General features: G+C 49.0%; 1 protein-coding gene across 16 annotated transcripts in view; it reads right to left on the reverse strand.

The window, feature by feature from the left end:
• Positions 1-4,592: 4,592 nt before the first annotated feature.
• The window catches only part of CELF1 (CUGBP Elav-like family member 1), a 67,666-nt gene continuing 58,244 nt past the window's right edge, over positions 4,593-14,014 (reverse strand). For 15 of the 16 annotated variants that reach the window (XM_046642906.1, XM_046642903.1, XM_046642904.1 and 12 more), the window contains 4 exons: positions 13,494-13,679; positions 11,470-11,613; positions 10,861-11,027; positions 4,593-7,544 (listed from right to left, as the gene is read on the reverse strand). In XM_046642906.1, the coding sequence (XP_046498862.1) occupies positions 10,900-11,027; positions 11,470-11,613; positions 13,494-13,679 (458 nt within the window). In that variant the 3' untranslated portion in view covers positions 4,593-7,544; positions 10,861-10,899. Of the gene's footprint in view, positions 10,773-10,860; positions 11,028-11,469; positions 11,614-13,493; positions 13,680-14,014 lie in introns of all 16 variants that reach the window. The other variant, XM_046642891.1, reaches the window with a different exon arrangement.

Genomic DNA, 14,014 nt, shown 5'->3' on the forward strand with positions numbered 1-14,014 from the left:
TTTCTATTTCAAGGCCACCGAGAGACGGCTGAGAATTTGGGTACTGGCCGGTAGCTTTGTCGTCACTGCCGCTGAGTGGATTCCAACTCCTAGTGACGCCAGGTACAGCAGCGTGGAACCCTGCCGCTCTTTTTGTGCCATCCTCTCACCTTCCAGCGCTGTATGAGACAAGGCCTCGAGGCTGTTCACAGGGTTTTTGTGGCCAATTTTTTCAGATGTGGGTGGCCAGGTCCTTTTTCCTAGTCTGTCTTAGTCTAGAAGCTCCACTGAAGTCTGTCCACCACGGGTGACCCTGCTGGTATTTGAAATCCTGGTGGCAGAGCCTTCAGCATCACAGCAACACGCAGCCTGACAGTCTGACAACTGACGGACAGGTGTATGGTTCCCTAACGGGGAAGCAAACCTGGGCTGCAGTGCTGAGAGCGCTGGATCTTTACCACTAGATCACCAGGGCTGGCTGTGGCTGGTAGCTAGCAATCTAGAAACTAGGTGCGAAGATGTTATTCCCTTTCTTCTGGAGTACATGGAAATATCTAAATAAAACTCTAATGTAGCTGGCGCGGGGCAGGGGGAGGTACACCAGGAAGCTCTTGGACAAAAGCAATTGTCAATTTATTTGTTCATTTACTCACTCACTAAACGTTTCCTGAATACTCATCATCTGATGGCCCCTGGGGCTCCAGTGAGGAACAAGTCACACATGGCCCCTGCCTTCACGAAGCTCCATTCTAGCAGCGGAATTTCCACCAGGGCATCAAGGGTCCACCACAGACGCTCCCAAAGGAACATGCTCTGGAGACTTTGGAGTCAGGGTGACCTGGGTTAAAACCCAGCTCTCCTGCTTACAGCCACGCGACAGAGAGGAATTACACCTGCTCTGTGCCTCAGTTTCTAACTCCCTCAGCTGCCGGTTGCAGGCTGGACTAGTACAGTAGCTACAATTCATAAACGGTAATTATTTTGTTTTCTTAAAAGTAAAGTAACTGTCTAGAACAGTCCTGACCCCCATGATTGACCACGATGACGGAAATGTTCTATGTCCTGCACTGTCCAATAGCGTCGCCACTAGCAATACGTGGCTTCATGGTGAAACTGCTGAATGACACTTTGTAATTAAATAGCCACAGTGCTTAGAGGGCAAGCATACTGGGCAATGCAGGCAGGGCTACATTGCCAGATTCAGGTGAGGCTGATGACGCAGCAGGTAGACAGGAGGAGCTGGGGCAAGTGAGGGAGCCAGGGCGCTGCAGAAGCAAGGCTGGACTGCGAGGAGACAAACTCAGCAGGACCGGGAGTGGCAGGAGCAGGTGGTACAAGGCTAGAGCTGTGTGTGGTTTTCAAACAGGGGGAGGAAAGGAGAGCGAACATACCCAGAGGGAGGCTAAATGAAAGGCAGACACAAAAGGCATATATATTGCATGATTGCATTTATACGACACGTCTGCAACAGGCAAATCTAGACAGCAGAAACAGTAGCGGTTGCCAGAGGCTGGGAATGGGGGAGACTGGGGAAGGAGAGTGACTGCTAAGGGTTACAGGCTTTCTTTCGGGGTGATGAAAATGTTCTAAAATCAGGTTGGGGTGATGGTTGCACAATGCTAAAACCCAATGACTTACCTGCTTTAAGTGGGTGAATTGTATAGTATGGGAACTATATCTCAATCAAGTAGTTTAAAAACACCAAAACCTCAGGAGGCCTCAGGTCAGTGGGACCCCCGCAGGGAGGGTAGGGATGGAGGCAGGGATGATGTCTTATAGACTTGGCTACCGGGGTGTCTGAATGGCCCTTCCCAGTTGAAATGTGTTCAATTTCCCACTCCAAGACTCTCAGATTTAAAAAAACAGAAGCCCTCCCTACAGCTGGAGCCTTTACCAGTAAAGAGAAAGTCAATGTATGCAAAAGAAATTAAATGCCAGATGGTGAGGGCTGGACAGGACTCCTGAGAGAGAAGGAAAATGCTGGAGAAAGGCAGAAGGTGGAGGCCAAAGCCATCAAGGATCCCTCCTGGAAGGGCAATGTCATCAGACGTTAGTCTGACATTCTCAGAGGTGAAGGGACAAACCTCGTCTTTCATTTCCTTCCCAACAGCTTTTCTTCATCAGAAACTGTGATGCTCAGGTGAGCACAGGATGTAAGGTCCCAGGGAGTCAGGGAAGCTGTGTGCTGACCCAGAAAGTCGGTGCAGAGGCTGCCTCTGCGGTAAGCCAGAAACCAGGAGTGTGGCAAAAATGAGGTGCTGAGGAATCTATTCAAAAACAAAAGGTGATTGCATGTGGGTTTTTACAAAGAATACTGTTGAATTAAGACAGCTATATGATTATAAAGATGCACAAACATACATCTTTTAAAAAATAGTACTTTTGGGATATTCCTGCTTTTATAAATTTTAAAGAGAAACAATAGCCTTTAAGTATGATATTAAATTGGAAGATGCCCGAGTTGTACTTAACATTCTATTTTTACATCAAGTTCTATCTGGAACATGGAGGAGGAAGCTGGATCTCCATCCTGGCCCCATTTCCCAGTGTGAAGCGCACACCTCTCTGAGAAGGCACCCAGCGGACAGTTTACATGTATATTGATGGGTACGTAGCGTAATGTGTATTTTAAAACACATCATTAGGATATCACATTTGTGATTTCACAAATATTAATGGTGAGAAGGAGATGAAGTTGAAGAAGGTGCATTTCAAGTTGATTTACAACATTCGGGGTTGATGACTGTGCAACACCGTGAACGTAATACTGCCACTGAACTGTCCATCTGAAAACGATTAAAACAGAAAATTTTATGTTAAATGTGTTTTACCACAATGACAAGAACTGAAACCAACATCAGGGAAAGGCTAGTCGAGGTGGCCCCAGATGCAGGAACAACTGTGTGGCAGGAGTGACGCTTAGGAGGCCCTCCAGTCCTCCCTGGAAGTGGCCCCTCAGAGGGCAAGCTGACCAGCTCTTCGGAGCCCTGAGTTACGAGTGCAGCCCTCCGACAGACAGGCGCTCTCAGCGGGGCAAAGCTGCAATGGCTGACCACCCGCAGGTGCCACGAGAGCTGTAGGGGCCCCAGCTTCCCTGCCCCAGAGCCTAGAGGACAGCGTGCAGTCGTGTCCCATGAGGCTGCATAGGGCAGCCGAGGCAAGCCGATCTGCTTTCACCGAGGTGTTTCTCCTCAGGTGGTTGAGAGCAAGGGCTCAGGAGTCAGGCAGAGCTGGGCTGATTCTCAGTGTGCACCTCTCTCTAGCAGGCAATTCAGTCTGCTCATTTGCAAAATGGGGACGGGGACAGTAGCTCCCTCCCAGGGATGGTATAAAGACTGGAACACAGAACGTGTATCAGATGTTTCCCACAGCACTCGGATTTTGATAAACAGTCAATGAACATTAGCTAGGATAATTACTACATATTAATACAAATTTCTGATTTTTAATTAAACATTTTTAATGCATACAAATGAGGAAGGAACATCCCCAAATTTATTTGTGCTGCGAACCCTTACTTCACAGAACGTTTCCTGGGCTGGTACTCAGTGCACCCCCCACTGAGAAATGCTACTCCAGACACATCCCACATAGAGGGGCTGTGATGAGAAGGCTGAGGCCAGGCCCACCCACAGGCCTGTGCTGGCTGCACCCTCCACACAGGCACCTGCTTCCCAAGGGCTGGCCTCCCGGAGCAGAGGGGACGGCAGCAGCAGCCAAGGAGCAGGTAAGGAGCAGACAAGCTCACGCTTCGGCCAGGGGGCCTAAGCCTCCCGGCCCAGCGGCCGAGCCTGCAGCTTGCAGAGGTCTGAGGAGGCCCAGGTGTACGGCCCCACTCACCTGGGGAGTGATCTGGAATTACCGACTAGCAAACCCAGGGCATCTTAGAAACGCCCTGCTGTGACCCAGTTCTGAGGCCAGAATGAGGAGGAAAGGAGCTGAATCACTTTACGCCGGCGCGTTGCACGCCTGGAGAGGAAGAGGCCCACGCTCTGGGGCTCCGGGCCGGTCGGCTGCCTCCCCGGGCACAGGACCTCTGCAGCCCAGGGCAGGGACTTGCACTCACAGGTCTGAGCCCATGCTGCCGTGTGGCAGCCACCACTGGGAACAGAAGCAGCACAATTACAGCTGCCCAGGGGCCGGCGTGTGGCCGAGCGGGCAAGTTCGCTCACTCTGCTTCGGCGGCCCAGGGTTTCGCTGGGTCAGATCCTGGGCGCGGACATGGCACCACTCATCAAGCCATGCTGAGACAGCGTCCCACATGCCACAGCTAGAAGGACCCACAACTAAGAATATACAACTATGTACCGGGGGGCATTGGGGAGAAAAAGGAAATAAATACAATAAAAATCTTTAAAGCTGCCCAGAAAGTCTTAAGGTGCTTCCATACGGGCAGAGATGCTGCAGAGGGTCAGAGGACGATGGGGAGGGCAGTTTCCCGGGGGAAACCGTGTTCTGAAGGAGCCTCTGCTGGGTCCAGGTGCACACCAACAGGCACATCAAATGACACCTGACCAGGGCACCCACCCCTTCTTCAGAAATGCCGCCAACCCCACCAGCCCCAAGGTCCCACTGCCCACCCCAACAATCAATAACTCTGAAGACAACATCAGTTCTTCTCAAACAGTTTAATAGCAAATAAACAAAGGAAGGTACCACACTTGGCAGATACAAAATGACTTTTTGTCCGTGTGTCTGTGCAATTAAAACAGATTTAGGTTCCCCATTGGGACAAAAGGAAAAACACACAAAAAAAGGAAGGAGATTCCTTTTAAACACATACTCCCTTGCTCCAAACTTGTAACAATTGTTTTCTTTTTTAATCCACTACACAAACTCTGTGATCAGGTCAGAAAAGCAACAAAGGCTCTTCTTGCCTTTTTTTTTTTTTAAACCATTAAAGTAAAATCCATAATTTTCTACATAGTACAACACAAGTTCACACAAAAAAGACATTTTCTTTTGCAAATCAAAACAGGAAAGAAAGAAAAGCTCAAACAAGGTAAAGGAAAAGCATTTCTACGGCTGAATCACGACTTTTGAGTTGATTGAATCCCGTTGTTGCTGCAGAACAGACTGTGCGTTTGGTCATAGTGGCAATTTTTTTTCTCTTCACATTGTGAAATCACTTTACATTGTTTTCTAGTAGAAAAGGCAAAAAACTGTACAAAACCCCTAGTGTTAAATACAACGTTTGTACCAATAAAAAACTCACACAGGTTTGTCTCCAAAATGTAAAGTTTCTTTTTTTTTTCTTTTTAAATTATTCACAAAAAGCAGCTGGAAATCAGAAAGGCAGCTGCCGCTCCAGGGTCTCAAATCCATTAAAACCACCACAGAACAATTAAAACAATCAGAGAGAGAAAAGGAAACAACGTCCAACGTTTGGCATTTGGTTTTATCCACAGGTTTTCCCAGAGCTCCTCTTGGAATTGAAAGCAAAATGTATTGGCAAACACGGATTCTGAATACACAGGAAGGGGAGCCTCAGCGCCTTCTGCCCACAGAGGCGGCTCTGTGCAGTCAGACTGTGGGGTGCACGGCAGTCCGCTCAGGCTGGGGTTCCTGGCCTCTTCCCATCCCATCACCCCTTCCAGGAAACTAAGCAGCCTCCCACACACTGGGCCTCCACGTGGCCGCCCTTTCCTCCTAGGAAGAGTGGCCTTGGGTATAATACTAGGCAAGCTGCCGGGTCTCAGAGCAGAAACTCTGCCAGGAGCCCTTCCTTCATCACCCCAGCATGGATGATGCTAACAGTGCTTCTACCTTCCCCGCCCCCCTCCCCCAAGTCCCGCAGCTACCCCTCTCCACCCTTCCCTGGACAATCCTACTTCCCAGCTCTCCCACCCACCGGCAGCTCAGGTCTGGGTGGGGACTATCACAAAGTCCTCCTCTGCAACCTCTTACCTCCACAGATCCATCCCGTGACCTCTCACCTCCTCTGGCCTCTCCCTCCACCATTCACATTCTTACTCAAGTCCCTAAGACCCTGAGGCTGATGGTGCCACAAGAGAGGAGAGCAAGTTCCCCTCAGGGAACCAAGGAACTGGCTTGCCTGGCACCCAGGGACAGTAGCTATTCGGCTCTTCACCCAATTTAAAAAAACAAATCCCGCCCTCACCTCCACCCCACTAGCTAAGCAAGAGCAGAGCTGCGGTGAAGAGCCAGTGTGGGGTGGGTGGTGCCCAGGGCTGTAAACAGTGTGCAGACTGTAGTATTGTGCTTGTCACCTAGGAAAAGCGCTGGCAGGTCTGTTGCCACTTAGTGCACAGATGGCCTCCTCCGAGGGTTCCGAGCACCCCCTTCTGGCCGAGGGATGCTCCCTAGCCCTACCGCGCTAAGCCTCCTGCCTACCCGCAGCCACCTTCTGGGGTCTATCTCTGCTCCTCGTGCCTCTCCGGGCCTGCTTCCCACCCATCTCTGAGCAGAGCAGCCAGCCTCCTGGAGGCCCCACTGAGGCCTGGAGGCCACATGAGGTGACAGTCTAAGTGCACAGGCAAACGCTCTAAGGGCAATAGAGGAGAAAGTTGCCACTTCAAAATAAAACAATACAATCTTGAAAAAAATAATCAACCCCACAACAATTTAAAACAGCTTCTTTGAAACCCTTTTAAATCGGTCAGTTTTTGCACAAACTATAGAAAACAGAGAGGTGAAGGTGATATATACGGAGGTGTGAAGAAACAGCAGGAAACATGCAAAACTTGTTTTTTCTGGGCATAATCTTAGTAAGAAAGGAAAAAATTCAAAACAAAAACACAAAAACAATACAAAAACAAAAACAAAAAAATCAAAGCATCACATTTTGCTGTGGAGACTGTAGGAACAAGCATGGAGATGGGCGAGGGGAAGCGGCCAGAGGGAGGTGAAGTCTCCCCGCAGGGTCGCTACAGGGAGGAACCACAAAAGACAAAGGAAAAGGGCTGGCTGGGGCCCAAGCTGCAGCCTGCGGTCAAAAAAGAAAAGGGGTTCAGGTGTTTTCTGCAGTCGAGAACTCAGAAAAACAAAAACAAGAACACATGCGGCTTCCTCAAGCCCCACAAACTGTATCAGCAAAATGTGCTCAGGAGCCTCAAAGGTTTTAGTGACATCTTTTATTTCATTGTTTACTTCAAAGTTGTCTTTAAAACTAAGCACACAGAGAAACAAAGCCTAGAAACGGACTGGCTGTGTGTTCACAGAAATACAAACACCACGCGGTATGTGCTAGTAGGGCTGCTCTGAAGACAATTACAAAGAATTGGAATCACAAAATCAAGTGGTTATCTTATGAAGTTCTAGAAAAATAGATTTTTTTATATTCAAATGCAAGTTTAAATATTTCCCCTTCAGCAGTCGTTCTAGCAAAACCAATTTGGCAGCACAAAAGAAAAAAAAAGGAAAGAAAAAAGAAAAAACAAAGAAAGAAACAAACATAATAAAAATACACGTCAGCATCAAAGGTCAACACAAGGTCAAAGGTGAGAGTTCAAGCATCAGAGAAGCTGAAGAGACAGGGATTTGGACGATGTACTTGACGCCACATCGACATGCTTTAGGCACAACGATGAACAAACGGCAGGAATCTAGAAAAAAAAACAAACCAGAAAGAGGGAGACCCACTGAGTTACACAGAGCAATACATCCAAACGAAGAGAGAGAACAGGAACACTCACTGTGTGCAGCCCTGAGACGAGGAGGCGGCAGGGCAGGGGCTGGGGAATGACAGGGAACTTTTGCACATGCTAACAATGGACACAGGGAAAAGTCAAAAAGGACATGGAGGACACCAAGAAAACATCCAACTGCCAGAGACAGAGGGAACCTAAGGCTTGGATTTCCCCTGAAGCGCCAGACACCTCTGAGAAGGTCTCTGGTGGAGCAGAGCCTCAGCCTCTCCCCCACTCCCTGGTCAAGACCCAGGCAGAACAGAAAGGATGCTGGGGGCGGGGGCTGTTACTTTAGGGGAGAGGGCCAGGATTTCTCCTCCATCCTACGGGGACAGTCCTTTGTTCCCAGAAATCCAAGCTCTTAGCTTCCACGCAGGCCCTGGCCACTCATGTGGGACCCAGGAGACAGTGTCTGGCTGCATTCAAGGCAAATCGATTTCATGATGAAACCCAAGTAAGAAACAAAACTACAGCAGAAAACACATTTACGTAAGTGAAACCCCCACACAACAGAAAAGGATTGCTTAAGACTTGACTGCGAGTCTCCACGCTCCAAGCTGAACCCTTTCACACCGTGAGACTCGTGGGGGAGCAGCTTCTTCACAACACCATCTTTGGCCTGGGGAGAGAACTGTGCTCAAGGGCAGTGCTGCTGTGCTCACTCACCGGGCAGGGGAGAAGAGAACAGAGAGAAATGCCTGGTGTCACCAGCTGGCCGCTGTGGCAGCCCAGGGCCCTGCTGCGGCATATGCTCTTTTTAGAAAAGAGAACGCACAAGCAGGTACGAAACCTCGGGGTCTGGTATCAAAGGCGGGTTGACTGCACCTCTGCCTTTCATGTCATTCGGAAAGGGGTTTCATAAGGTCCCAGAGCCCAGGACAAATCTGTGGACAAATAATAGTGAAATGGGGGAGGAGGGAGAGAAAGGGGAGAAAGGAGTTCTGGGCTTTGGAAAACCCCATGATGGCCAAGGAGGAAGACAGAACAGAAGGCTAGCGATCCCAGCACCGGCAGCACCTGGGGAGCACAGCTCTCTCCTCTGCCAATTCACAGCATTAACTCCTTCCCCTCCGGCAGATTAGCTGGGCTGCAAACGGGCCACAGAAAGTCAGTAGTTTCAATCATACACAGCACCCTGTGTGTACAACAATCACATTCTGGATTCTACAAAATCCTGGCCTTTTCCAGAGATATAATTTAGGTAATAAATATTCTCCACCCCGGAGCTGTATAAAACTTCTATAAAAATAGAAACGACATTCTTGGTTCCAGCCGGTTGGGATTCAGAACAGCGCCTCCCCAACCTAGCATTTTTTTCTTTTTTTGTTTTCTTTTTTCTTTTTTATTTTTATTTTTTGCGTTTATTTAAAAAATCCCATCATGACCCTGGAAGCCTTTGGAACAGTTTTATCCTTGAAACACAGGACACATTTCTCCCAGTGCGCGGAATTCAAGTTTACGTGGTTCAGCTTAAGAAGTATGTTTCACGTTTCTTAGAGGACAACAGACCCAAATTATCCCTATGAGAAGGGAACAGCTGTCCCAGCTTCAATGGGATAATCCAACACCACCAACTACCTGTACAACAGCAAGACGGTCAATCCCTGTCTGTCACCCAAATGGACAGCATGACAAGGAGAGAGCCCCCATCCGACTTAATAGCAAACCAACCCCTTAAATCTCCTCTCTGCTGCGAGGGGTCAGGACTGATGTTTGTGAGGTTTAAGATCCCAAGGACCCAGTCCCTGGCCTTGGCTGAGAGTCACATCCTAACAGGGCTTCCTCTGCCCAGGTGCACATTCTCAACAGCATGTCCCTTCTGGCTCTCCACCCCCACAGTGTTTCTTGGAGCAGAGGCAGAGCCCAGACTGTGTGGGTCACAGGCAAGAGCTGGAGTGGGACCTGTGCAAGGCAGCAGGCAGCTCACTGTAAGCACGAGGACAAAAATGAACACGGTAATACTGAGGTAAATGAACACTAAATCCATGTGGAGGCTGTAAACGTCCTGCTGTCTCCTCTGTTCCCAAGAGCAGATGGGCTGGAGTGGCTAGAAGAGGGGCCTGCCTCGGTGGGAATACCATGTCTGGGACCCCTCAACCAAGGAGGCAAGCATGGATTTCTCAATCCTTCTAAGTACCAAGTGCCAGGCACTGGCAAATGCAGCACTCTGGCTTGAAGGGAACTTCTGGTTCAGGTACACCACGAAGCAGGCTCCTGCTCCTCCAACTCGATGGCTTTTGATCACTTTGCTCAGGAGGTGCCCCCTTCAGCTACACACTATAAGCCCTTCTTAGATCTACCCTCATGAGAAAACTGTGGCCTGGGATGGAAGGGACATTCCCTGCTGTGGTCAACTACAAGGAAGGAAACCAAGCAGTGCCTTCCCTAGAGGCCTTCTTTAAAGGGACCTGTTAGAAAGGGGCCATGGTCTAATCATTCGGTGTTGAAATAAAATAAAAATGACCTCTTTGACCAGCTGCTGCTTCCTAAAAGCCACCAGCCAGGCAGTGCCAATCCAACACCAATGGCTGGCTGGGAAAGCTGGGAAAGGGTGATGTCTCCCCCTTGCTTTTTGCAAATATCAGGCTTATTTAACAGGTGCTTTATTTCCAGAGAATTATTAGCCCCTTCTTGGGAAAGAGGGGCAGAAATCTTGGACAAGAATCTGGAAAATAGGTGGCAAGAACTCAGTATTTCCAGAGACTGGAGCCGCAGAGGAGCTTCAGCCTTCAGGTCCCAGGGCTGCTGGGGTCAAGCCACTCTCACTCTTCTCCAAAGCCACCTCCACCCGTGCCGCCCCCACAGCTCCTGGACGTCAGTTCTCATCTCACCCACTCTAACATGCGAGAGATTCTGGGGGTCCGTTTTTGGTTTCACTCAGTCCTCTCTGTTGGGGTAGTTCGGGGCAAGTTCTGATTTTTTTAAATGTTTCTGCATTCCCCTCCTCCCCCAGGGTGGTTTGATGTTGGTCCTTCTCAACACACACTGGTTACAAACACAGCAAACTTTAAATAAAGAAAAAAACTCAGGATATGGCACCTAAACTCCAAAGTAAAACACTGGAAACCAAAGCACAAACTCGTCCTCTGTACGAAGCGCAACTCCCACAGAAGGCAGTAGCCGGGTCTTCAGGGCAAGCTGTGCCTGCGAGAGTGGCAGGGATCAGGGTCCAGGGCTGTCAACACACAGCCTTAGGGCTTCGAAACATTAAGGGTGCTCCTCCCTCACTTACCAGAAGACCCTCTCACTCCAGTCTCAGAGGGGAGCACGCTCAGTAGGGCTTGCTGTCATTCTTCGAACGTTTGAGCTGCACTTTAAGCCGCTTCATGCCAATCTGAAAGCCGTTCATGGACTGGATGGCAGCTTGAGCCGAAACAGGATTGTCGTAACTTACAAAACCTGTGTGTCCAAGCAGACACCTAGGTGAGCCACGTAACAAGGCAAAGAGATTCTCAGTCCTCCTTATGCAAGAGCTACCTTATGGGCTTAGCCTCAAATCCCAGTTTTTCTCAGCAGGACAAGAATTCTGGAAATTCTATCACATGAAATAAATTAAGTTCCTAACAGTATCACTTGACATCTGCATGGTACTTTAAAGTTTTCTGGCCAAGCCATTTTCCATACGTTATTTTTACCTCTGGAACGACACCGTGGGTAGACATTGTCATTCCTACCACAGAAATGAAAACGCTGAGGCTCCCGAAGAGGTCACGTAATCTGCCCAAGGCTGACTTAAAAAATTACCCAAACTCAAACACAGTTCTTTCTATCGGCCCCTTCTCCTCCTTTCTTAGTGGTAAAAATACTTCAATCCCCGACACCAGAAGAGAAGCCAACATACCAAAACACTTGCTCAGGTTTGTCTGCTTGTCTATAAAAACCTTGGCAGACACGACATTCCCAAAGGGCATAAACATCTGCAGCAGGTCCTGATCTCCAAACTCCTGGGGCAGGTGGTAGATGAACAGGTTGGCTCCCTCTGGACCTTCAAAATATCCATCGATTGAAATAGTATCAGTGTCAAGCACACTAACCTGCCCCACGCCCCACCCCACCAATGGTCTCTCATTTCCACCTGTGTTAAAACTGTCAGCATCCCAACAAAGAGATTCGCCAAACACAAATATAAAGCAGGGATGTGAAGGGCAATCACTGAAAGAGATTCCTTCCCTCCTATTTAGCCACGCTCCATCTCACGGAGGGATGTTAGAATTTGACCTTGTGGGAGAAGGGTGTGATGGGACAATAAATTCTGGGGAAGACCTGGGGGCTGGCCTGGTGGCACTGTGGGAAGTTCACGTGCTCCACTTTGGCAGCCCAGCTTCAGTTCCCAGGCACAGACCTATATCACCCGTCTCTCAGTGGCTACGCTGTGGCGGCAGCTCACATAAAAAACAGGAAGACTGGCAGTGGATGTTAGTTCAGGGCGAACCTTCCTCAGAAAAAAAGTAAAATAAAATGAAAATTGTGCCTGGAAAACTATAGGGACAGCAAAGAGATTGGCAGTTGCCAGAGGCAGGAAGTGGGGGCAGGGAATGACTAGAAAGGGACATGAGGGAATTTCTGAAAGTGATGGAAATGCTCCACATCTCTGACGGTGGTTACATGACTGTACATGTTCACCAAAGCTCGAAGAGCTATATTCCAAAAGGGTGAATTTCACCATATGTAAACTGTGCCTCAGTAAAAAGAAATTATATTAAAAAGTGTGCTTACGATTAACACTGAGCTCAAAAAAGGAACATGCTTTCCTCTTCCAACCACTTACACTCAATTTTCTAACCAAAGAATAGTTTTATTACAATTGCAGTCTAGCCATTCTCCAGCCACCCTGGCCTCCCTGCTGTTGTCAAACACCTTACAGAACACTGCTGCCTCAGGGTCTTTGCACTTGCTGGTCCTCTGCCCCATTACTCTTCTTCCTCTAGATAAATGCATGGATTGCTTCCTTACTTCCTTCAGGTCTCTGCTGAAACGTCAACTTAGACCTTCTCTGACCATTCCATATAAAACGCTGTCCCTCTGGCATTCCCTGTCCCTCTTTCTGGGATCATTCTTCAGAGCATTATTTAGAACACCTCATGCTTTGACTGGTTTCTTGTCTGTCTCCATAGTTCCATCAGTTCCCCCACTACTACATCCTGGGGGACATAAGCGTCTGATTCAGACCAGGTGAGGATGCAACAGACGGGGGGACTCCTTGCTGCCACGGCAAGAGGAGACATTCATCTCTTCCCTACACTAGTGCTTAAAGCTTGCCAGCTCCTGGTTACAAAAACCCAGTCAAACATGAGCACAGAGGTGTCAGCCGGACTTTCTATTCGTACAAACCACCTTCAGGCCTCCTTCTGCCCAGAAAGCCTCTCCTGAATTGAATACCATTTATGTCAAAGCACATACTTCCCACTCCATCAACCCAGGGGCCATAACTCTTTCTATCCCATCAGCCTTCAGTTTGTCCTTGATTAGGAAAAGCAGATCGGAAAGTGAGAAAAATGCCACATGATGTGGCTAAAAGGGACACCGAGACGGAAGATATCCTCTGACAGATGCATAACCCATGGAGAAGACCGCCTCACAAAAGCAGAGGCCAAATGGTGTCAGACACAATAAGGTCAGTGTGCTTCGTCTAAAAACTGCAGCCCCATCCCAGGAGGGTGTACAGAGGTTCTGATCGGGGCCACATCCAGAAAACATGGCAAAAGCAGATCACTTTACAGGGTTTCTCAGTCTACCCTTGACAGCGCCAAAGAAAAGTGTTGGTCTGACCCACCTAAATGGTTCTCCTGGCCCTTGCCCTGCCTTTCAGCTATGGGGCAAAGAGAGTAGCACCCCATCCTCACTCCGCTCTCCCTTTGCACTCACCTTCCTTCTGGCTTCCAGCAGCACCAATACTCTGCTGTGTCAACAGATTCTGGTTGTACAGAGTGGGGAGTGCCGCCGCAGCATATTGCTGGATCCCAGAGTAGGCCTGCGTGAGGGCCTCCATGGTGCTCCCAGTGCCGTTGGAAAGGCCACTGCTGCCCAGGCCACCATTTAAAGCAGCCATCCCTTGGTTGGGGCAAAGAGCAGGATTAACAGATTGGAAAGAGTCAATCGATTCCAAAGACAAACTCCGAAGTTCTCCCTTTCATCTCCCTCTCAGCTTCTCCCTGAGCCCAGGAAAATCACCAGGCCTTGCTGCTAACAGGAACATTAAAAAACCGCCACCCCCAGGTGTGGCTCTCCCCATCACCTTCTTCCAACTTGCGCAAGCACTGATACCACTTACACATGGCTTGCCTCATTTCCTCTTTGGCTTTTCTGCCACTTTCTCACACAAAGCTAGAATGTGGTAAAAGAAGAGTCCTGGGATTGGGGACTAAAAGAGGTGCACGTGGTCTATG

The sequence above is a fragment of the Equus quagga genome, chromosome 17, assembly GCF_021613505.1.
Source record: "Equus quagga isolate Etosha38 chromosome 17, UCLA_HA_Equagga_1.0, whole genome shotgun sequence".
Lineage (NCBI taxonomy): Eukaryota > Metazoa > Chordata > Mammalia > Perissodactyla > Equidae > Equus > Equus quagga.